This window comes from Schistocerca piceifrons, chromosome 1, assembly GCF_021461385.2.
Source record: "Schistocerca piceifrons isolate TAMUIC-IGC-003096 chromosome 1, iqSchPice1.1, whole genome shotgun sequence".
Classification (NCBI taxonomy): domain Eukaryota; kingdom Metazoa; phylum Arthropoda; class Insecta; order Orthoptera; family Acrididae; genus Schistocerca; species Schistocerca piceifrons.
This window is the reverse complement of record NC_060138.1, coordinates 366,799,130-366,821,723: the sequence shown is the minus strand read 5'-3', so window position 1 is coordinate 366,821,723 and position 22,594 is coordinate 366,799,130. Positions and strand designations below refer to the sequence as shown.

The following is a 22,594-nucleotide window of genomic DNA, read 5'->3' as shown; positions in this document are numbered from 1 at the left end:
CCACGACTCTTATAACTGCCATCTGGTTTCTGTACAAATTGTAAATAGCCTTTCGCTCCCTGTATTTTACCCCTGCCACCTTTAGAATTTGAAAGAGAGTATTCCAGTCAACATTGTCAAAAGCTTTCTCTAAGTCTACAAATGCTGGAAACGTAGGTTTGCCTTTCCTTAATCTTTCTTCTAAGATAAGTCGTAAGGTCAGTATTGCCTCACGTGTTCCAGTGTTTCTACGGAATCCAAACTGATCTTCCCCGAGGTTGGCTTCTACTAGTTTTTCCATTCGTCTGTAAAGAATTCGTGTTGGTATTTTGCAGCTGTGGCTTATTAAGCTGATAGTTTGGTCATTTTCACATCTGTCAACACCTGCTTTCTTTGGGATTGGAATTATTATATTCTTCTTGAAGTCTGAGGGTATTTCGCCTGTTTCATACATCTTGCTCACCAGATGGTAGAGTTTTGTCAGGACTGGCTCTCCCAAGGTTATCAGTAGTTCTAAAGGAATGTTGTCTACTCCGGCGGCCTTGTTTCGACTCAGGTCTTTCAGTGCTCTGTCAAACTCTTCACGCAGTATCATATCTCCCATTTCATCTTCATCTACATCCTCTTCCATTTCCATAATATTGTCCTCAAGTACATCGCCCTTGTATAGACCCTCTATATACTCCTTCCACCTTTCTGCTTTCCCTTCTTTGCTTAGAACTGGGTTTCCATCTGAGCTCTTGATATTCATACAAGTCGTTCTCTTATCTCCAAAGGTCTCTTTAATTTTCCTGTAGGCGGTATCTATCTTACGCCTAGTGAGATAGGCCTCTACATCCTTACATTTGTCCTCTAGCCATCCCTGCTTAGCCATTTTGCACTTCCTGTCGATCTCATTTTTGAGACGTTTGTATTCCTTTTTGCCTGTTTCACTTACTGCATTTTTATATTTTCTCCTTTCATCAATTAAATTCAATATTTCTTCTGTTACCCAAGGATTTCTACTAGCCCTCGTCTTTTTACCTACTTGATCCTCTGCTGCCTTCACTACTTCATCCCTCAAAGCTACCCATTCTTCTTCTACTGTATTTATTTCCCCCATTCCTGTCAATTGCTCCCTTATGCTCTCCCTGAATCTCTGTACAATCTCTGGTTCTTTCAGTTTATCCAGGTCTCATCTCCTTAAATTCCCACCTTTTTGCAGTTTCTTCAGTTTTAATCTACAGGTCATAACCAATAGATTGTGGTCAGAGTCCACATCTGCCCCTGGAAATGTCTTACAATTTAAAACCTGGTTCCTAAATCTCTGTCTTACCATTATATAATCTATCTGATACCTTTTAGTATCTCCAGGGTTCTTCCATGTATACAACCGTCTTTCGTGATTCTTAAACCAAGTGTTAGTTATGATTATGTTGTGCTCTGTGCAAAATTCTACCAGGCGGCTTCCTCTTTCATTTCTGTCCCCCAATCCATATTCACCTACTATGTTTCCTTCTCTCCCGTTTCCTACACTCGAATTCCAGTCACCCATGACTATTAAATTTTTGTCTCCCTTCACAATCTGAATAATTTCTTTTATTTCATCATACATTTCTTCAATTTCTTCGTCATCTGCAGAGCTAGTTGGCATATAAACTTGTAGTACTGTAGTAGGCGTGGGCTTCGTATCTATCTTGGCCACAATAATGCGTTCACTATGCTGTTTGTAGTAGCTTACCCGCATTCCTATTTTCCTATTCATTATTAAACCTACTCCTGCATTACCCCTATTTGATTTTGTGTTTATAACCCTGTAGTCACCTGACCAGAAGTCTTGTTCCTCCTGCCACCGAACTTCACTAATTCCCACTATATCTAACTTCAACCTATCGATTTCCCTTTTTAAATTTTCTAACCTACCTGCCCGATTAAGGGATCTGACATTCCACGGTCCGATCCGTAGAACGCCAGTTTTCTTTCTCCTGATAACGACATCCTCTTGAGTAGTCCCCGCCCGGAGAACCGAATGGGGGACTATTTTACCTTCGGAATATTTTACCCAAGAGGACGCCATCATCATGTAATCATACAGTAAAGCTGCATGACCTCGGGAAAAATTACGGCTGTAGTTTCCCCTTGCTTTCAGCCGTTCGCAGTACCAGCACAGCAAGGCCATTTGGTTATTGTTACAAGGCCAGATCAGTCAATCATCCAGACTGTTGCCCTTGCAACTACTGAAAAGGCTGCTGCCCCTCTTCAGGAACCACACGTTTGTCTGGCCTCTCAACAGATACCCCTCCGTTGTGGTTGCACCTACGGTACGGCTATCTGTATCGCTGAGGCACGCAAGCCTCCCCACCAACGGCAAGGTCCATGGTTCATGGGGGGGGATATTGAGGATAACAATATTAAAATGTTTTTTAGTGTAATGCAAATTAGGGAAGGAATGAGCATAACTAATTATCTAGGTAGACATTTTAAAAAGGTAAATTGTGAAGAATATTGAAGACAACAAAGAAGGAAAAGAAAGTATTTGTGTAGTCTGCCATTTGTGTTTATGTATTTTTATTTTATGTGGATACAAGTTTATAACATTATTAATGCTTAGTTATGTTCCAAACTATTGTGTTGAGTGACTTGCATTGAAAAAATAGTCTTATGTTGTTTAATATTTGCAGGTTATTTTGGCGTTGGGTGACTTCATGAATGTCCAGTGTCATGCATGCATTGGTGGTACTAATTTAGGTGAGGACATAAGAAAGTTGGATTATGGTCAACATGTTGTTTCCGGTACACCAGGACGAGTATTTGGTAAGTTGATAACCACTTGTTTCAGCTATTGAGAAGTGTTTCTTGAGTGTACAAATGATGCATAGCAAAATAGTGGACAATTATTTAATTGTGTTGTCATGCCCCCCCCCCCCCCACCCCCACCCATCCTATTTAGATGGGTTGAGACAGACAGATGGGCCGGCTGGTGTGGACGAGCGGTTCTAAGCGCTACAGTATGGAACCACACCACCGCTACGGTCGCAGCTTCGAATCCTGCCTCGGGCATGGATGTGTGTGATGTCATTAGGTTAGTTAGGTTTAAGTAGTTCTAAGTTCTAGGGCAGGGGCAGGCAAACGTTGCACGCGGCTCGTGAGCGCGCAGCGCTGCACGTGTGCTGCTCGCGTGCAATCGTCGAATGGGGCAGTGGCGACAGCCGGCAGGTTGCGGCAGTGTAGTACAAGGCTAAGCCGTGGACGTTGATGCGAAGCGACCACTACATAGTGAATGTTGTATTTCAAGGACCGGAAAATGCAGAGTGAATCAAGGAAACGGAGATGTGGAGATTTGCTATCTTTTAAAAAGTAATGGGAGAATAATTTTTTCGTTGTGCAAAAACGTGAAAATTCGAAATGTTTAATATGTGGCAGTATTCTCGCTGGTCAGCGGAAGTTTAGTATTGAAGGCCATTATAACAAATTTCACAAGGACGAGTACAATTTATTGTTGGATTCTGAGCGGATGGGGAAATTGACTGAGCTTAAGAAGAGCGAACTGACGATATTAGATGCATCTGTCCTAGTTGCTGCTGTCACGAGAGATATGCGACTTTCTCTCGTCATGTCTCTCATCTAACTGATTTAACATTTTATGGAGCACTGTTTTCAATTTTTCAGGATGACAACAATAATAGCCCAGCGGTACGTGCCAGCTATAAAATTGCGCTTAATATAGTGAGAGCTGGAAAACCATTTGCTGAATTCTTAAGCCTCGGTTAAGAGCAAACATAAGTGATGATGAAAATTTACGTAACTGTTTGCGTTTGTCTGTATGCAGAAATTCTGTTCCAGATATTAAACTTATTGTAAACTCCACCTGTGATAATTAAATAAAACGTATTGTAGTTAATAGATACTCTTTCAAACCATGATTTATTTCAAGCACTCCTGCTAACCTTATTCCATCATTCAATAAAGCAAGCTAGAAAAACAAAACTCATTACAGAGGAAGGAGTGGACAGAAGGTATGGTGGGGAGGGGAGGTAAGCGGGTGGCCAGCTTGCCCCTGTGTGCACGCAGAACACCTGTTAACTGCACGCGTGCAAATGCACCGCACACGTGAAGGATTCCTGCCCGCCCCTGTTCTAGGGGACTGATGACCTCAGAAGTGAAGTCCCATAGTGCTCAACCATTTGAACAGACAGATGGCTCCTCAGCAGCAGTGGTGTATCTGTGCAGCTCCAGTTTTATGCTATCAATAGACAGTGAGCAATGCTGAAGTCCTGCGTAGTGCTGCATTGGGTAGAGAACTAATGGGGACAATTAAAAAAAAAGAAAAACATCGTTCCTGGGGCACATGAGAGGAAAGAAATATGAACTTTTGCAATTATTTCTAGGCAGAATAGAAGGAAAGCCCCCACCAGGTAGAAGGAAGCAATCATGGTCACAGAATATCAAGACATGGGCTGCCATCAACAACTTCGAAGAGCTGTGTCAAGAAGCAAGGGAATGCTGCCTGTGAGTAGCCGACACACTACAAGTGTATGGCACCAAGAAGAAGGAAAAGGCTGGAATTTGATAGTAGGAACTGGAAGAGAAGGAAAAAATAGTAGGTGTACATGGAATGAGGGAAAAGAATCGAAGAGAGAGCCACCTGGTAGAATTTTGCACCAAGCATAATTTGATCTTCACTAACTCTCAGTTTAAGAATCACAAAAGGTTGTTGAATATGTAGAAGAGACCTGGGAACAATGGAAAGTTTCAGATCAGTTTTATAATGGTGAGAGATTTAAGACTGTAAGACATTTCCAGGGGCTAATGTGGACTTGGATCATAAAATCATTGTATGAGTCGGCACAGTCATTATCAGTAGTCAGTGTAATTGATTTTCCATCTTGATCACTATTATAACTTTATTTTTTGTTTTTTTGGTTTTTCATAATATCTTAACATGTTTCAGCCACAGCCATCATCAGAATCTTCCAGATTACTAGAACAAATGAGAAGTAATATTTCTGCAACATGACACTGATGAGATACAGTGTATCAAGTTTTTTAAAAATGTTGTGTATCTTAATTTCATTTGCATGCAATGTGTTTGTAATTATTTTAGAAATATTATTTCTCACTCTTTCTGTTTCTGACAGATTCTAATGATGGCTGCGGCCAAAACATGTTAAGGTGTATTTTAAAAAATAAAATAAAATTTTTATAGTGATGTAAACTAACAATTTCATTGACCATAATTTATTGGTTATGAGCTGCAGATTAAAACTGAGGAAATTAAGGGGATCGGATCTGGATAAATTAAAGAAACCAGAGGATGATGAGAGTTAAGAGAGATCATTGGACAAAGTAGGACTGAAACAGTGGAAAGCAATACAGCAGATGAGGAATGGATAGCTTTAAGAGATGAAATAGTGAAGGCAACAGAGCATCACATAGTTTGAAGGATAAGGCCTGCTAGAAATCCCTGAATAGCTCAGAAGATATTGAACCTATTTGACAAAAGGAGGAAGTATAAAAATGTAGCAAATGAATCAAAAGAAAGGAAATAGAGCCTCTGAAAGGTGGAAGGAATATATAGAAGATCTAAGGGAAGCAAACAGTATTATACAAGAAGAAGAGGCAGAGATGAGGGGGAAGTTATATAAGAAAAAAATTGACAGAACCAAGTAAGACCAATTTGAAAAGAAAGTCCCTGAGGTTTGAGGTGCAGAGGATGTAAAATGCAGACTGACAACAGTAACAGTGTTTCTGATAAAGATGAATTTGTTAACATTTAATATCCATTTAAGTGTTACAAAGTCTTTTCTGAGGGTATTTGTGTGGAGTATAGCATAGTATGGAAGTAAAATGACAATGACAAGCAGTTAAGACAAGAAGAGAATAGGTTTTGAAATGTGGTGTTGTAGAAGAGAGCTGAACGTTGGGTTGGTAGATAAAATAACGAATGAGATGGTACAAAATCAAATAGGAAAAAGAGAGATTTATGCCACAAGTTGACCAAAAGAAAGGCTTTGCTCCTGAGAAGTCAAGGCATTGCCAGTTTTTGTTGGAAGGAAGTGAGAAGGTAAAAACTGTAGAGGGAGACAAAGACTTGAATATGGTCAGCATGTCCAAATGAATTAGGTTGTGGTAGTTTTGCAAAGATGAAGAGGCTTGCAAAGGATAATCTACCATGGAGAGCTGCATCAAACCAGTCATTGGACTGAAGACCACAACAGCAGTGTTTCTCCCAGGGGACTCCCAACTCTATTGTGAGTGCGAGACTTCAAGTTTCCGCAGTACTTCTTCCTTCGGTGGGCTGCAGTTTATACTCTGATTTTATTTTTTCTCAGACTTATTGTCTAGGACAGATTCACTGCTGACAATCTCGCTTGTTCATAGGGCATTGATTATGGCTTTCTCCATTTTGTTTGTGTTATTTTAACCACATATTATGATTAATTTATATTTTGTCACCAAATATGCATATGATCTCCTCCTCCTCAGTATTATTTTGCAGAATGTGCAGGTCATGAGGGGAAGGTCACCCAATACACAGCATGGTAACCAGTCCATGTGGTGGGTTGTCAGGTACTTTCATGATGGTGGTAGTGCCCTGGCCACGCAGGGATTGCACTATTGTTGCCTGAGCTGGCACCTCCCTGCATATGCCAGGAACTAGGTGCCTGTCCATTTGGGGAGCACCAGAGGTCAGGACACTGGCCATCACAGCAATTACCCTTTGTTCTAGCTGCATGGCGCATGTGAGGAGAGCCTTCACTTGGGAGTAGGTGGCGTCTTGGTGGATATTGACATCGTGATACAACCAAAATTCCCATCCAGTGGCTGTGAGGCGAGGGCATACTCTCTTCATAAAGACTGCAATCCTATGATGATCATTACTACCCTAGGAAATTTCCCTCCTCTGTCACCCAGCAACTTGAAAACAGTTACTCCCCTCAGTTTTTAGTTACATCCGAAAATGTGAGGGTCCTTACTCTCTACCCAACCTAGGTTCTTTGTGGAGAACATTGGAAACATATTTGGCAAACTCGCTTCCCTTGGCAAATTATGAAGTGATTCCATCTCAGTTAAGACAGCAAATCCTATGCAGCCCTTTCAGTTACATCCTGGTAAACAACTTGGTGATGTGCCTATTAGCACACATCCAATAAGGACCTCAACGTGGTACAGAGATTAATTTTTCACTGAAACCTAACACAGCAGGAGGACAATGACTATGCAGACACTTTGAAAGGCAAGAGATTCATTTCATACACCATGTACACTGATGCAACAAGATAGACACTGGCGCATTCATCCTCACTTTTAATTCCATTCTCAGATTTCCATAAAGCATTTGATACGGCACCACACTGCCAACTGTTTATGAATGTACAAGCATTCAGAATATGTTCCCAGACATGTGAGTGGCTTAAAGACTTTTTAAGTAACAGAACCCAATATTTTATCCTCGACGGCAAGTATTCATCAGAGACAAGGGCATCATCAGGAGTGCCCCAGCGAATTGTGATAGGACCACTGTATTTTCTGTATACATAAATGATGATGGACAGGGTAAGCAGCAGTCTGTTACTGTTTGCTGGTGATGCTGTGGTGTATGGAAAGGTGTCGTTGAGTGACTGTAGGAGTGTACAAGAGGCTTAGACAAAATTTCTAATTGGTGTATTGAATGGCAGCTGTCTCTAAGTGTAGAAAACTAAGTTAATGCAGATGAATAGGAAAAACAAACCCATAATGTTCAAGTACAGCATTAGTAGTGTGCTGCTTGACACAGTAATGTTGATAAAACATCTAGGCATAACACTGCAAAACAGTATGAAATGGAATGAGCATATAAAGATTATAGGAGGGAAGGCGAATGGTTGACTAATTTATTGGCAGAATTTAGGAAAGTTTAGTTCATCTGTAAAAGAGACTGCATATAGGACACCAATGTGAGATGTTGAGTACTGTTAAAGTGTTTGGGATCCATATCAGGTCGGATTAAAGGAAGACATCAAAATTATAAATAGGGTGGTTTGCTAGATTTGTTACTGGTATGTTTGAACAACACACAATTACCAGGAAATGCTTCAGGAACTCAAATGGGGATCACTGGAAGGAAAGAGACTTTCTTTTCGAGGAGCACTACTGTTGAGGAAATTTAGGAAATTTGCATTTGAGGCTGCCTGCAGCATGATGCTACTGCCTGCCAACATACATTTCTTGTAAGTACCACAAAGATACGATTAGAGACATTGGGGCTCATACAGAGGCAGTCATTTTTCCCTCACTGTATTTGTTAGTAGAACAGAAAAGGAAATGACTTGCAGTGATACAGGGTACCCTCCACCACGCACCATGCTGTGGCTTATGGAGTATGTATGTAGAAGTAGATGTAAGGGAATTTCACTTCCAGAAAAGGTCAAAATCATATGTTTCTCAGTGTGTATACACCCCAGGAAATCCAGGAATTTTTTCATCTGGGAGAAAATGGAAAAATGCAGGAATTTTTCCTTGTTTTAGTTTTCAGTTAAGTTTTTGTAATTTTGACTGGTAAAAACTGATACTTTAACTAAGAATATTACTGTATCCCTGTGCTGCAAAATAACACTGCAACAATAAAACATAAACAAGAGTGGGGTGGGGAAAAAAAAGCCGGCCGCTGTGGCCGAGTGGTTCTAGGTGCTTCAGTCTGGGACCGCACTGCTGCTGCGGTCGCAGGTTCGAATCCTGCCTCGGGCATGGATGTGTGTGGTGTTCTTAGGTTAGTTAGGTTTAAGTAGTTCTAAGGCTAGGTGACTGATGACCTGAGATGTTAAGTTCCATAGTGCTTAGAGCCATTTGAACCATTTTGAGAGGGGGGGGGGGGGGAAAAAAAAAAAAAAAAAAAAAAAAAAACTTTAGTTTGCAAAGGAGACGCGCCCTTTACAACAACAAAACACCATATACACACAAGCATCTGCCAACAGCAAAATGTGTCAAAGGCCTGAGGACGAAGACTATGCAATACTTCATGACAACAAACTGCTTCTGATGAGCGTGATGTCAACTGTGTACATTAGGTTCGTTTGAGCAATTGCCAGTGGGCTCATGCGCATGCACAGTTCAGTCGCATATTAGTTTGTTTTTTGATTTTATTTTATTTCCAGGTTTTTGGCAGTCAAGCAATAATTGCCTTGCAGAACAATGACGTTATTTTTGTCGGTTTGCTAAAAAATTGGCTTTTATTAATATTTTCCGCTGAGGCAGTCAATTTATTTGAAACAAAGCATTTCATTCCACAGTATAGGTCAGTTTCAACTGTTCACTGAATTTCAAGGGCATGTTCTCATCTTCTGGCACATACGGCATTTTGCCGTAGTAAAGAATCAAATGTGAGATAATACGGTTTTGGTACTTCAAGAAGTTTACATTCCAAAAACCACACTGAAAAGCATGATATGAGATTGGGCCTACTTAATTGTACCCCCACAACGACCCCATTAAGTTTTATTTACATTCCCTCCGCAAACATGCCTTCGCCCTAGCCAGATTACGCTCCCATATTTTATTTTCTCAGGCTTGTCTGACATTTGGCATTACCCCCAAAGGCCTCACACTTAAAGTTCCCATCTCTGGCTGCAACCCTTCTTTCCATCAGTCCCTATACTAGTTCCAAACTGAACAATCCATTGCTCTCACCCACCTAATCCTTCACCTACCCATCAACTCAGCCAATGAACACACCCGTCAACTCCTATCCTTAATAAAAGTCCTTAATCTTTCCTCTCCCACATCCACACCGGCTGTTCAGAGCATCCTCCTACAGGCCAACCGCAAATTAGAACAGCATGCCACCCTCCACCTCAAAAAACTATCCAATCTCCTGGTTTCCCACCTCCGGAAAGGCAACTCACTCACCCTTCACAACGTTTCCAGCAAACCTCCAACCTCCTCTCATTGCACACAAACCCAGTCTCTCCCATCTACTCAGTCTCCCACTTCCAGCTCCACACCCTCCAAAACCTCAAAATTCCAATCAACACAATCTGGAACCACAACACCCTAATTCAGTAGTTAACCTTTCCTCCAAACCTCTCTCCCAATCCGAAACCTCTGTCCTATCCAAAGGCCTCACCTTCAGCCCCACTCCCAGATTCAACCAAACAGCCCTCGTCAAAGATTTACTGTCCTACACTCGTACTCTCTGCTGGAAATATCACTTTGCCACGAAGAAAAATGATCCTAATCCTACTCCTAATGATCCAACTTCCCAAGGCACAATCCAAATTGAACCCTGCCTGGAACAGTTCCGTCCTCTGTCACATTGGGACCCACCTCCTCTTCCTCAAAATCACCCTCTCTAAACCTTCCAGGAATTTCTGACTTCCAGCCTTGCCTCTCAATCCTTCTTAAAAAACCTTAATCCTACTCCCAACATCACCACTGCTGAAACCCAGGCTATCCGTGATCTGAAGGCTGACCGATCCATCGTCATTCTTCCGGCGGACAAGGGTTCCACTACCGTGGTACTTGATCGTCGGGAGTATGTGGCTGAGGGACTGCGTCAGCTTTCAGACAATACCACATACAAAGTTTGCCAAGGTAATCCCATTCCTGATGTCCAGGCGGAGCTTCAAGGAATCCTCAGAACCTTAGGCCCCCTACAAAACTTTTCACCTGACTCCATCAACCTCCTGACCCCACAGACACCCCGCACCCCTACCTTCTACCTTCCAAAAATTCACAAACCCAATCATCCCAGCTGCCCCATTGTAGCTGGTTACCAAGCCCCCACAGAACGTATCTCTGCCTACGTAGATCAACACCTTCAACCCATTACATGCAGTCTCCCATCCTTCATCAAAGACACCAACCACTTTCTCAAACGCCTGGAATCCTTACCCAATCTGTTACCCCCGGAAACCATCCTTGTAACCATTGATGCCACTTCCTTATACACAAATAATCCGCACGTCCAGAGCCTCGCTGCAATGGAGCACTTCCTTTCACGCCGATCACCTGCCACCCTACCTAAAACCTCTTTCCTCATTACCTTAGCCAGCTTCATCCTGACCCACAACTTCTTCACTTTTGAAGGCCAGACATACCAACAATTAAAGGGAACAGCCATGGGTACCAGGATGGCCCCCTCGTACACCAACCTATTCATGGGTCACTTAGAGGAAGCCTTGTTGGTTACCCAGGCCTGCCAACCCAAAGTTTGGTACAGATATATTGATGACATCTTCATGATCTGGACTCACAGTGAAGAACAACTCCAGAATTTCCTCTCCAACCTCAACTCCTTTGGTTCCATCAGATTCACCTGGTCCTACTCCAAATCCCATGCCACTTTTCTTGATGTTGACCTCCATCTGTCCAATAGCCAGCTTCACACGTCTGTCCACATCAAACCCACCAACAAGCAACAGTACCTCCATTATGACAGCTGCCACCCATTCTACATCAAACAGTCCCTTCCCTACAGCCTAGATCTTCGTGGCAAACAAATCTGCTCCAGTCCGCAATCCCTGAACCATTACACCAACAACCTGATAACAGCTTTCGCATCCCGCAACTACCCTCCCGACCTGGTACAGAAGCAAATAACCAGAGCCACTTCCTCATCCCCTCAAACCCAGAACCTCACACAGAAGAACCACAAAAGTGCCCCACTTGTGTCAGGATACTTTCCGGGACTGGATCAGACTGAATGTGGCTCTCCAGCAGGGATACAACTTCCTCAAATTCTGCCCTGAAATGAGATCCATCCTTCATGAAATCCTCCCCACTCCTCCAAGAATGTCTTTCCGCCGTCCACCTAACCTTCGTAACCTTTTAGTTCATCCCTATGAAATCCCCAAACCACCTTCCCTACCCTCTGGCTCCTACCCTTGTAACCGCCCCCGGTGTAAAACCTGTCCCATGCACCCTCCCACCACCACCTACTCCAGTCCTGTAACCCGGAAGGTGTACACGATCAAAGGCAGAGCCATGTGTGAAAGCACCCACGTGATTTACCAACTGACCTGCCTACACTGTGACGCATTCTATGTGGGAATGACCAGCAACAAACTGTCCATTCGCATGAATGGACACAGGCAGACAGTGTTTGTTGGTAATGAGGATCACCCTGTGGCTAAACATGCCTTGGCGCACGGCCAGCACATCTTGGCACAGTGTTTCACCATCCGGGTTATCTGGATACTTCCCACTAACACCAACCTATCCGAACTCCGGAGGTGGGAACTTGCCCTTCAATATATCCTCTCTTCCTGTTATCCACCAGGCCTCAATCTCCGCTAATTTCAAGTTGCCGCCACTCATACCTCACCTGTTATTCAACAACATCTTTGCCTCTGCACATCTGCCTCGACTGACATCTCTGCCCAAACTCTTTGCCTTTGAATATGTCTGCTTGTGTGTGTGTGTGTGTGTGTGTGTGTGTGTGTGTGTGTGTGTGTGTGTGTGTGTCTATATATACCCGTCCTTTTTTCCCCCTAAGGTGAGTCTTTCCACTCCCGGGATTGCAATGACTCCTTACCCTCTCCCTTAAAACCCACATCCTTTCGTCTTTCCCTCTCCTTCCCTCTTTCCTGACGAAGCAACCGTTGGTTGCGAAAGCTGGAATTTTGTGTGTATGTTTGTGTGTCTATCGACCTGCCAGCGCTTTCTTTTGGAAAGTCACATCATCTTTGTTTTTAGATATATTTTTCCCACGTGGAATATTTCCCTCTATTATATTCATATCATTAATTGTGAATTTGAACGTACGAACATGCACCTTAAGCCGAATTATGCATTTTAGTTTGGTTTACGAAATTCCGATGCTCTTGGAGCATCCTCTGATGCCCTGTTTCTTTTGCAACGTAATGTAAGATCTCTTGATGCTTTGTGTGTGCAAAAATACGGGCTTTCTATGCTATCATAGCTGCACACGCACAGTAACACTTGTTTTCTGGTGCCATCTGGCAACTACTGAAACGAACTTATTTCCAACCGGTCGGAAAATATTACAAATGGCGATTTACTTTCAAAGTAAATTTCGTTTTATGGACGATGAATTATGTTACGTGTGAGAATGTGTAATGAATTTCTTAACTCACAGTGTTTGATTCCCCTTTAAAACATAACACTTTGAGGACCAGCTACTTAGAACAATTTCAAGCCCAGAAGATCAGACATTTATGTCATTATTTTAAATTTTAGTGGCACATTTGTGTGATGTATCTTAAAAGTGTAACATGCGCAAAAGAAGACCAATATTACGTGTAAAAACTTAGCTTCACTTGTAGCTTATTAATCTTAGAGATCAATATTATATGGAAAGCTTAGCTTTTCTTGTAGCTGTGCTGTGTATATTAATTTAAACCATTTAACTTTTGCTATTTGTGTGTTCGCTCAACGTAAGTGATATTGCTATTGGCTGACATCATCACGTGTCCTATGTCCTATCGGCTGGCAAGATCATGTGACATGAGCTATAATTGGTTTACAAAAGGGCATTGGGCATTGCAATCTCAATTTAGTTGCTTTGGTTCGTAATTATGAAAATATGCAGAGTACATGCTGCTGCACATAAGAGATTTTGCCAGGACACATCCCCAAAGTGGCAGTGAGAAGATCTATTCTGGTGTATGAAACATTGATAATTCAAAGGATTGATGAGTTTGAGTTCTGTGAGAAAGTATACTGTCACTTAACATGGAAAAAAAGTATTTTCACCCAGGAAAAGTGTATTTTTTAAACTGGGAAACCCAGGAATTATCCGGGATTTTTCCCCCCTTATCCACATATACTCCCTGTTACTACTGAGATGTGAGGCCGCATTTCACGTCCCAGATGTGTTACTTTAAATTCCAGTACTTCGGACATATGTCTGTCCGGGGTAGCTGATTTGTGAACACTGATGTCGGGCACGTCACGAAAATTCGCAATGGGCTGTACCACCTGTCTGTATCAGTTACGTGAGCAGTCATGTCCCTGATTCTTTAAGTGTGTCAAATTGCTCACAAAATGCAAAATCCAGAGACTGAACATCACAGATCATCACTCATATTTTGAAACACGGAAAAAAATATGACCATTTGTATGCAGATTCCTTGATACCAGTGTTTGCCACTACTGTGGTCAAGATGTCGGGAGTATCTGGTATATTTACTCCCTTAACGTTGACATCCAGTAGTTGCGCAATAAACTTGATCAATGTGGCGACAGGGGCTCCTTTCTCACAGCTCCTGATGCACAGTTCTTGGGAACCACTCCCCACATCTGCCAGGGAAGCAATATTCTCCTCCAGTATATACTGGTGGCACGGTTCCTGAGAGGAAAACCTCGCTGTGGATGGCCACAGATCAGTGACATGACATGAGCTGAAGGCTTGTGGGTGCCAGGGCTGCCCACTCTTCTGCGCACGCGCGCACCCACACACACACACACACACACACACACACACACACACACACACACACACAGTGATAATCCCTGACAATAACCTTGACTACCAAAAAGCAGTCAAAGAGAAGGAGAAGGTATCCCAGGGGAAGGTAACTCCATCCAGATCGCTCCCTGCCATCGGACTTCAGACAAGTGTTCATTGATAGCGATCAACCCCACTGATAACACAGGGATCCTAGGGTGTGACATGCCTTTCTGGCCTCTTTATGTATAACCAGGTCGCCCTCAACATGATGATCCAATAGAACTGCGAGAGTTATACTGCCACTTGCCGGAACTACAATAACTAATTTCCTCCTGATCTGCAATCTGTATTGCTTTCCAAGAAAAATTCTTCACTGATCACCATTCTTCAACTCTTCGAGCTTATGATGCATTGTGGTGGATCCTTTCTGGCCTTGAGAGAATATCTGTGATGATCTGCACATTGGTTTGCAAAGGTGTCATCAGTGAATGGATTCACCAATAGCCGCGAGGGCATAATGGTACCAATTAACAGTACATGTAATGCTTATTGATCTTCATGCTGGGCACTTACCTAGAGATGACCATTTTAATCCATCAGCTGTCTCGCCTCCCCCCCCCCCCCCCCCCCTCCCCACACTTTTCTCCTACTTGCTACCTGGAGATTTCAATGTGCACCACCAACCTCCCCCACTCCACACCACCCCCGTCCCTGGTGGGGAAGTATCATTTCATCTGGTAGTTGGCCTCCTGATTGATAAGCTTCTTTCCAATCTTGATTTGTGTCTTCTCAATGATGGTACTTCTGCCAACTTCAGTGCCACACATGACGTGCACTTTTTTGGCTGTTAGCCATAAGACCACCTCCTTCCATCTCGTAGTTTTGCTAGAATGGTCGCTGCTTTATGATCTTCCTAAGAGAGATCACGTTCCGGTGATCCTGTCACTTTCCAGGGGACGAATTATCATATAGGGCTCTTAGAAGAGCCAACTGGCATTTATGAACTTCTGTTACCGCCTGTGCCCCATCTCTGTAAGATTGCATCAATGAGGTTGTGGGAAATGTCTCCGAGACAAATACATTGCAACAGCTATTCAGGATCATCAAAGGGCCTGCAGCATCTCAAATGACACCCATCACAGACCACCCTCTTCTCTTTCAAGTGGCTTCGCACTAAGGCTTGCTATTTAATTAAAGGCATTAAGAAGGAATGCAAAGACTCCATCTGCTCAGGATCTTCAACAATGTATGTTTGGAAAATGTTTTCCTTTCAAAATGGTGAGATACTATCACTATCCCTATCCTCAAACTGGATAAAAACCCCATGTCCATTGATAGCTACCAACAAGTTGGGCTCACAAACATGCTCAACAAACTGCTTGAAAGTGTGACAGTCCAACGATTATTGAGTCATTCCATGTCAAATCAGTACAGTTATCTACCTGACCCTCATTGATTTTCGTAAAATTTGGTGTGTTTACTGCACAGTACAAGAATGAAAAATACCAAATTGCAGAATTTTAGTGCAAGTAAGACAAGAGCAACAGTTCTAAAGTCATTCAAAGAAAGTCTACGGTCAGTAGTGCATAAATACCCAGATCATGCAACACTGGTTGGAGGTGACTTTTAACCTGCCACGTATGGACTGTGATGTCTGTGGATTCATTGTGGGGGTACAGACAGGCAGTAATGAAAAATACTTTTGAAAAAGTTTTCTGAAAATTGTCTTGAGCAGCTAACTTGGCAGCCCACACAAAATGGATATATCTTAGACCTTGTAGCTACAAATAGACCAGACCTTATTGACAAAGTCAGTATAGAAATGGGGATTAGTGATCGTGATGTCATTATGGCAACTATGATTACGAAAGTTAATAAATCAGTCAAGAAGGGTAGGAGGGTGTTTGTGCTAGATAGAGCAGATAAACAGTTATTAACATCTCACTTCGACAGTGAATTGGCATCACTGATTTCCAGTACAGTGGCAAAGTTTAAGCAGATTGTAAATCGTTGTCTTGAGAGTTATGTGCCTAACAAGTGGATAAAGGGTGGAAAAGCCCCGCCATGGTTTAGTGATGAAATTCTACAGATGCTTAGGAAGCACGGACAGTTGCACTCTTGGTTCAAAAGGGAACGCATAAATGACGACGAGCAAAGGTTAGTATAGATTCGTGAATCTGTGAAAAGCTCTACACGCAAAGCACACAACTACTACCACCGTCACACCTTAGCAATAGATCTGGCAGACATCCTGAGAAAACTCTGGTCATATGTAAAATTGCTATGCAGATCCAAGGCTTCCATTCAGTCCCTTGTTCACCAGTCTGGTGTGGCAGTTGAAGATAGCAAAAAGAAAGCCGACAATTTAAATTTCATGTTCAAGAAATCGTTCCACAGGAGAGTTGTACAATATACTGTCATTTAACTATTGGACTGGCCTCGTATGGACAACATAGTAATAAGCATACCTGGCTGAGAGAAACAGCTGAAAAATTTGAAAGCAAATAAATCACCAGGTCCAGATGAATCCCAGTTGAATTTTACAAAGATTACTCTATGGTGTTCGCCCCTTACCTGGCTTGCATTCATTGGGAATCTCTCACCCAGCACAATGTCCCAAGCGACTGGAAAAAAAGTGCAGGTGACTCCAGTATATAAGTAAGGTAAAAGAACGGACCCGCAAAATTACAGTCCAATATCCCTAACTTCTGTTTGCTGCAGAATCCGTGAGCATATTCTCAATTCCAATATAATAAACTTCCTTGAGACTGGAAGCTTACATGCATGAATCAGCATGGTTTTAGAAAGTATCACTCGTGCTAAACTCGGCTTGCCCTTTTCTCACACGGTATACTGAGAACTATGGATGAAGTGAAATAGGCAGATTTGGCAGACAGGGTGGGCAGCAGTCTGCGATTGTTTGCTGATGATTCCGTGGCGTATGGGGAGGTCTCGAAGTTTAGCGTCTGTAGGAAGGTACAAGATGACTTAGACAAAATTTCCAATTGGTGTGATGAATGGCAGCTAGGCCTAAATGTGGAAAAATTTAAGTTAATGTGGGTAAGTAGGAAGATCAAACCTGTAATGTTCAGATGCATTATTACTAGTGCCCTGCTTGACACAGTCAAGTCATTTAAATATTTGGGTGTAACATTATAAAGCAATGAGATGGAACACATGTGTGAGAACAGTGGTAGGGAAGTGAATGGTCGACTTCGGTTTATTGGGAGAATTTTAGGAAAGAGTGGTTCACCTGTAAAGGAACCCACATTTAGGATAGTGATGCGACCTATTCTTAAGTGCTGCTTGAGTGTTTGGGGTCCGTATCAGATCGAATTGAAGGAATACATCGAAGCAGTTCAGAGGCAGGCTGCTAGATTTGTTACTGGTAGGTTCGAACAGCACATAAGTGTTACGGAGATGCTCCGGGAACTCAAATTAGAATCCCTGGAGGAAAGGAAACGTTCTTTTCAAAAAACACTATTGAGGAAGTTTAGAGAAGTGGCATTTGAAGCTGACAGCTGAACGATTCTACTGCTGTCAACACATATCGTTCATAAAGACCGTGAAGATAAGATACGAGAAAGTAAGGCTTATACGGAGGTGTGCAGACAGTCGTTTTTCCCTCGCTCTATTTGTGAGTGGAACAGGGAAGGAAATGACAAGTAGTGGTATGATGGCTAACGGAGTATTGATGTAGGTGTAATGGCCGCTCAGAGCTCTAAAAATGTGTGAAAAATTTGAAAAATAGGGTTGACAAAAAGAGTGTAAATTCTGATCTAATAGAGATAGAATAATGAACCAGGTAATTTTGAAAAGATCTTGAAACAAGCTTTTCAGTGATATACAATTTTGTCATATTTAAAGAATGTATACAATAAAGGCCAGTTACCTTTACCTTTGATCCTGAATATCTCAAAACGTCACCCTCGAAATTGACAAAAAATGAGATTTGCTTCTTCGTATTAACCTACACAACATAGTAAAAAATCAAATTGGGATGACAATGGGATTCGGAGATATTAATTTATATGTACAGTGACTGTGTTGCATTAATGCCAAATAAATTGTATTCAGACTTCAACAATATGACACAGAGCACTGAAAAACATGTTAAAAAGATAATGTTATATTATAGCACAGTAAGTTAGTACAGTCGACAGGCCAAGCATTAATAATATGCAAGGTCACACACTATGACATCTGGCCTTCAGTGATGCAAACCATGATACAGCCATCCCAGCTGAACACATGCTTGGAAGGCATGCTAAACACGTTCAGATTTAGAGAAATGAATATGACCCTCAATACTGGGAAGCAACATATAACAGAGTTTGTGTTTCTTTTGGTGAACAGAAATATGTTCACTCTGTTGCTGTTCTCACATCAACCATTGTAAGGAAGTCCGTCTTGTCCACAGTTAAGATATCACGTTTCTGAAGGGATACATATGAAGTGAAAGCCCATGAGGATGTAGGAAGCTGATTGAAACCTCATTGATATTTTCATTAACATTCAAAATACATCCAAGCCTACAGTGACCATTGTACATGCATGTAACAAACCCTGTGATATCACTGAGGTACGAGTCTCCTTGGGTCCTAGTTAGAGATTCATTTCTGATTTCTTGTGAATTGGACAAAATTTTCATTTGGACATTGTAATGGCCTGCAGGAATAACGCAGTGTAACTTGTGGATACCTGCAATTGTGTGAATTTGAGCAAACCACTCTTGACGGTGAGATTCTTCTTCGTCGTACTCACTGTTGTATAATGAAAGTGACACACTGCAGTGTTCTTGGAGCACCATTTAAACAACTGTTTGGGTGTCATTATCTGAGAATTGTAGATGTCCTGCAGACTGGCATGAACATCAAGTCTGTAGATGATACCAGCAATGCCATTACATGGTCCTCTGCAATGTGATGAGGCAAAAAAATGCCATTCGGCAGAGACATTGAAATCGGTCTGATAAAAAGTTACTTAGGCAAAATTCTTGTGATTCTGGGCTGCAGCACCATCTGAGAAGTAGTACACATGCTTGGATGTTCTTCTTCCGAATGTGCCAGCTAAGGACCACGATACTCAACTTTTCAGCCTGGAGAGGGACTTGATGTTTGCCCAGTTATCCCGCGTTCTCTGGCTATGTTTTTCCTTTCTCTCCTTTGGCCAAAGGCCGCTGGTCTTTTTACAGGATGATCTGTCCTGAAACATCTTTTCTTCTAGTATCCTTCTGAGAAGTGCTCAGTTTCTAATGTCACTTTCAGTAATGTTCTGTTCCTGGGTGTCTTTGACGATTTCTATCAGCCATGGTGTCTCGGTCTTCCTGCTCTTCCAGTTGTTGAGAAGTCGGTTGGTCAGTCTTGTTTCGTCCATGCTTGTGATACGTCCGTAGAAAGCGAGATGTCTCTTCCCAGATACGTCTGTAATTTTCTCAATATGATTGTATAGCTCCTGGTTTGATTGTCTTCTGTACTCACCATATCTTTTGATCAGTCCCAGAATTTTTCTCAGGATCTTTCTCTCCTGAATCTCTAGTTTATATGCCAACCCTTTCCTGTTTACATTTAAAGCATTCTGAGGCATATAAGGCTACATTTCAAGCATTCTGAGGCATATAGGGCTTCAGCGCAGATAACTGTTTGGTAGTGTTTTAGTTTGGAATTGCGAGATAGGCATTTCTTATTATAGATGTTCTTGGTTAGTCGATACGCTAATTGTAACTTACTAATCCGAGTTGTTAGTGCTGTTCCTTCTGATAGATTAGGTTCCAACCATTCTCCTAGATACTTGAATCTGTCAACTTTCTCAATTTGACGTTGTTCCAGCTGTAGTTCACTGGGAGTATCACTGATGCTAGTTAAGTATTTTCTCTTTTATAGTTTCAGTTGAAGTCCTACCTTGGCAACCTGGAGTTTGAGCATATTGAGCTGCTTTACTGCTACTTCCACTGAGCTTGCTCTAAGTGCCAGACCATCTGCAAAAGCTAAACAGTCTACTACTAGTCCCTTCTGTTTGTGTCCCAGGTAAATACCACTCGGTATATTTTGTACTTCCATTTCTTTCTGCCACACTCTGATCACCTTGTACAGTGCACAGTTGAAGAGATGAGGTGAAAGTCCATCTCCCTGTCAACTCCTGTCTTTATCTCAAAGCTTTCTGAAAGTGTTCCACTGAACTTTACTTGGAGTCCAGTGTTACTCAGGGTCTTTTGGATAAGGCTGTGGGTTTTCTGGTCCAGGCTCATTTCTTGCAAAATTCTCATAAGAGTATGTCTGTCGATTGAATCGTACTGTTTTGCTAGTTTAATTTGACTTAATACTGACTTCAAGTTAAGGATCTGTTCAGCATAAGAACATCCTTTTCCAAAACCACCCTGGTAATCTCCAAGTTTTGGGTCCAAATGAGTTTCGGCTGTATTCAGCAATGCCTTAGATAATATCTTATAGGTGACTGGTATCAATGAGACCCCTCTATAATTGTTGATGTCAGTTAAATCACCCTTCTTGTGCAAGTGGTGGATCAGAGCAAGTGTCCAGTCATCTGGTAACTTCTCAGTATCCCAAATGTTCCATAGAATCTCGTTCAACTTGCTGATTGCTTTGTCTCCAGCCTGCTTCCACAGCTCTGCAACTATAGCGTCTTCTCCTGGTGCTTTGTTATTCTGAATGATGTTTTTCACTTCTTCTGTTGGAAGGTGGATTTTGGTTGTCTGGGACTGTCTTGATAGATAAGGACGTTTTAGGGGACTCATAGTTGAGAAGATTCTCAAAATATTTGGCCAATATTCGGCAGTTGTCTTCGTCATTAGAGGCTGTATTTCCATCTGGTCCTCAGCTGGGTGGGACATAACTTCTAAGGTTTCGCTTGAAAGTGTGGTAAAAGTTTCTAGTGTTATTCTTCTTGAAGTCTTCATCTAATTGAGTCAATGGTCCTGAGTGTGCTGATGTTTAACGTGCCGGATGGTTTTGGCAATTATCCGGCACTGCTCTACGAACTTCTCCTTATTTGTTTCGGACTTCTTTGAGCTCCATCTTAGACAAGCTGTTTGTCTCTTTGTGATCACTTGGTCGTAGGTACTTGTCCACCTTTCATGTTTCTTCTGTTTCCTGAGTGGGGCAGCTTCTGTTGCGGCTTTTACTAATTTGTCCCTTAATTGGTCCCAGTTGTTGCATTAATGATGTAGTTTTTGCATTCTCTCTGTAAGCATATTGCAGGTTTTCAGTTTTTTCCAATTCAGACTTGGTAAGTTTGGGAGTTTGAGACTTTCTTGTATTCCTAGGTAGAAATTGGAACTTTATTTTTGAGAGGTAGTGGTCTGAATCCTAGTTCGCCCCTTTTAACAATCTCACATTCATGACTTCTCTACAGGACTTTCTTGAAATGGCCACATGATCTATTTGAAACTCTCCTAGGAGTTTATTGGGTGAAGTCCATGTCTTCTGTTTTCTTGGTAGATGCTTAAAGGCCTTTTGATTTCATTACTAGGTTAAATGCTTTACAGAGTCCCACAAGTCATTCTCCATTCTTGTTAGTGCCCATGTGAGCTGGGTAATCCCCCACTATAAACTTATACTTCTGCTCTTTCCCTAACTGGACATTAAAATCACCCAATAATTTGACTGTATTCCACTCTGGGATCTTGCTGATTGTGTCCCTGAGTTCTTCCCAAAATTGTTCTGTGCCTTTAGGGTTTTTCTTGTCCTGATTAATAGGTGCATGTACATTCACAATGGTGTAGGCCTTATTGGAGCATCGAAATATTAATAGAAAAACTTGACTATTAGGAGAATGGAAGTTGATAACTGAATCAAGTATTTTGTTACTGACAATGAATCCAGTTCCCAGGTGAGGGACGTTCTTCATCTCCCTATGCCCCACTTTCCCCTTGAAGATTCGATAACCCTGAGATTCAAAGGCATGTTCATCTGTATACCTAGTCTCTTGTACCACTGTGATAAGAATCTTGTGTTTTGTCAGAGCGTCTATCAGATGCTTCAACTTGCCCATCCTGAGCAAGGAGTTATCGTTCAGTGTGGCGAAGTAGTTGCATTGTTTATGCAATCTTGTTTCTAGAGGTTTCAGGATGCTCCAACTTATCCTTGTAGCATGTTGGTGTGGACTCCCCAGAATCCAAAGGCCCACAATGTTGTCTGAGGCGATGGTGGATTGAGTACCACCTAGGGTAATTATACCCTTAAGTTTGTCCTCCATGCTTTAGTTGAAAATGTTGTTGGTTGGATTAGG

At 42.0% G+C, this 22,594-nt stretch overlaps 1 protein-coding gene across 1 annotated transcript in view; it reads left to right on the top strand.

Annotated features, from left to right (window-relative positions):
* Positions 1-22,594, top strand: part of LOC124786410 (eukaryotic initiation factor 4A-III) — a 60,513-nt gene that overhangs the window by 16,410 nt on the left and 21,509 nt on the right. Inside the window, exon 3 of the mRNA XM_047254261.1 lies at positions 2,640-2,772. Within this exon, the coding sequence (XP_047110217.1) occupies positions 2,640-2,772 (133 nt within the window). The remainder of the gene's footprint in view (positions 1-2,639; positions 2,773-22,594) is intronic.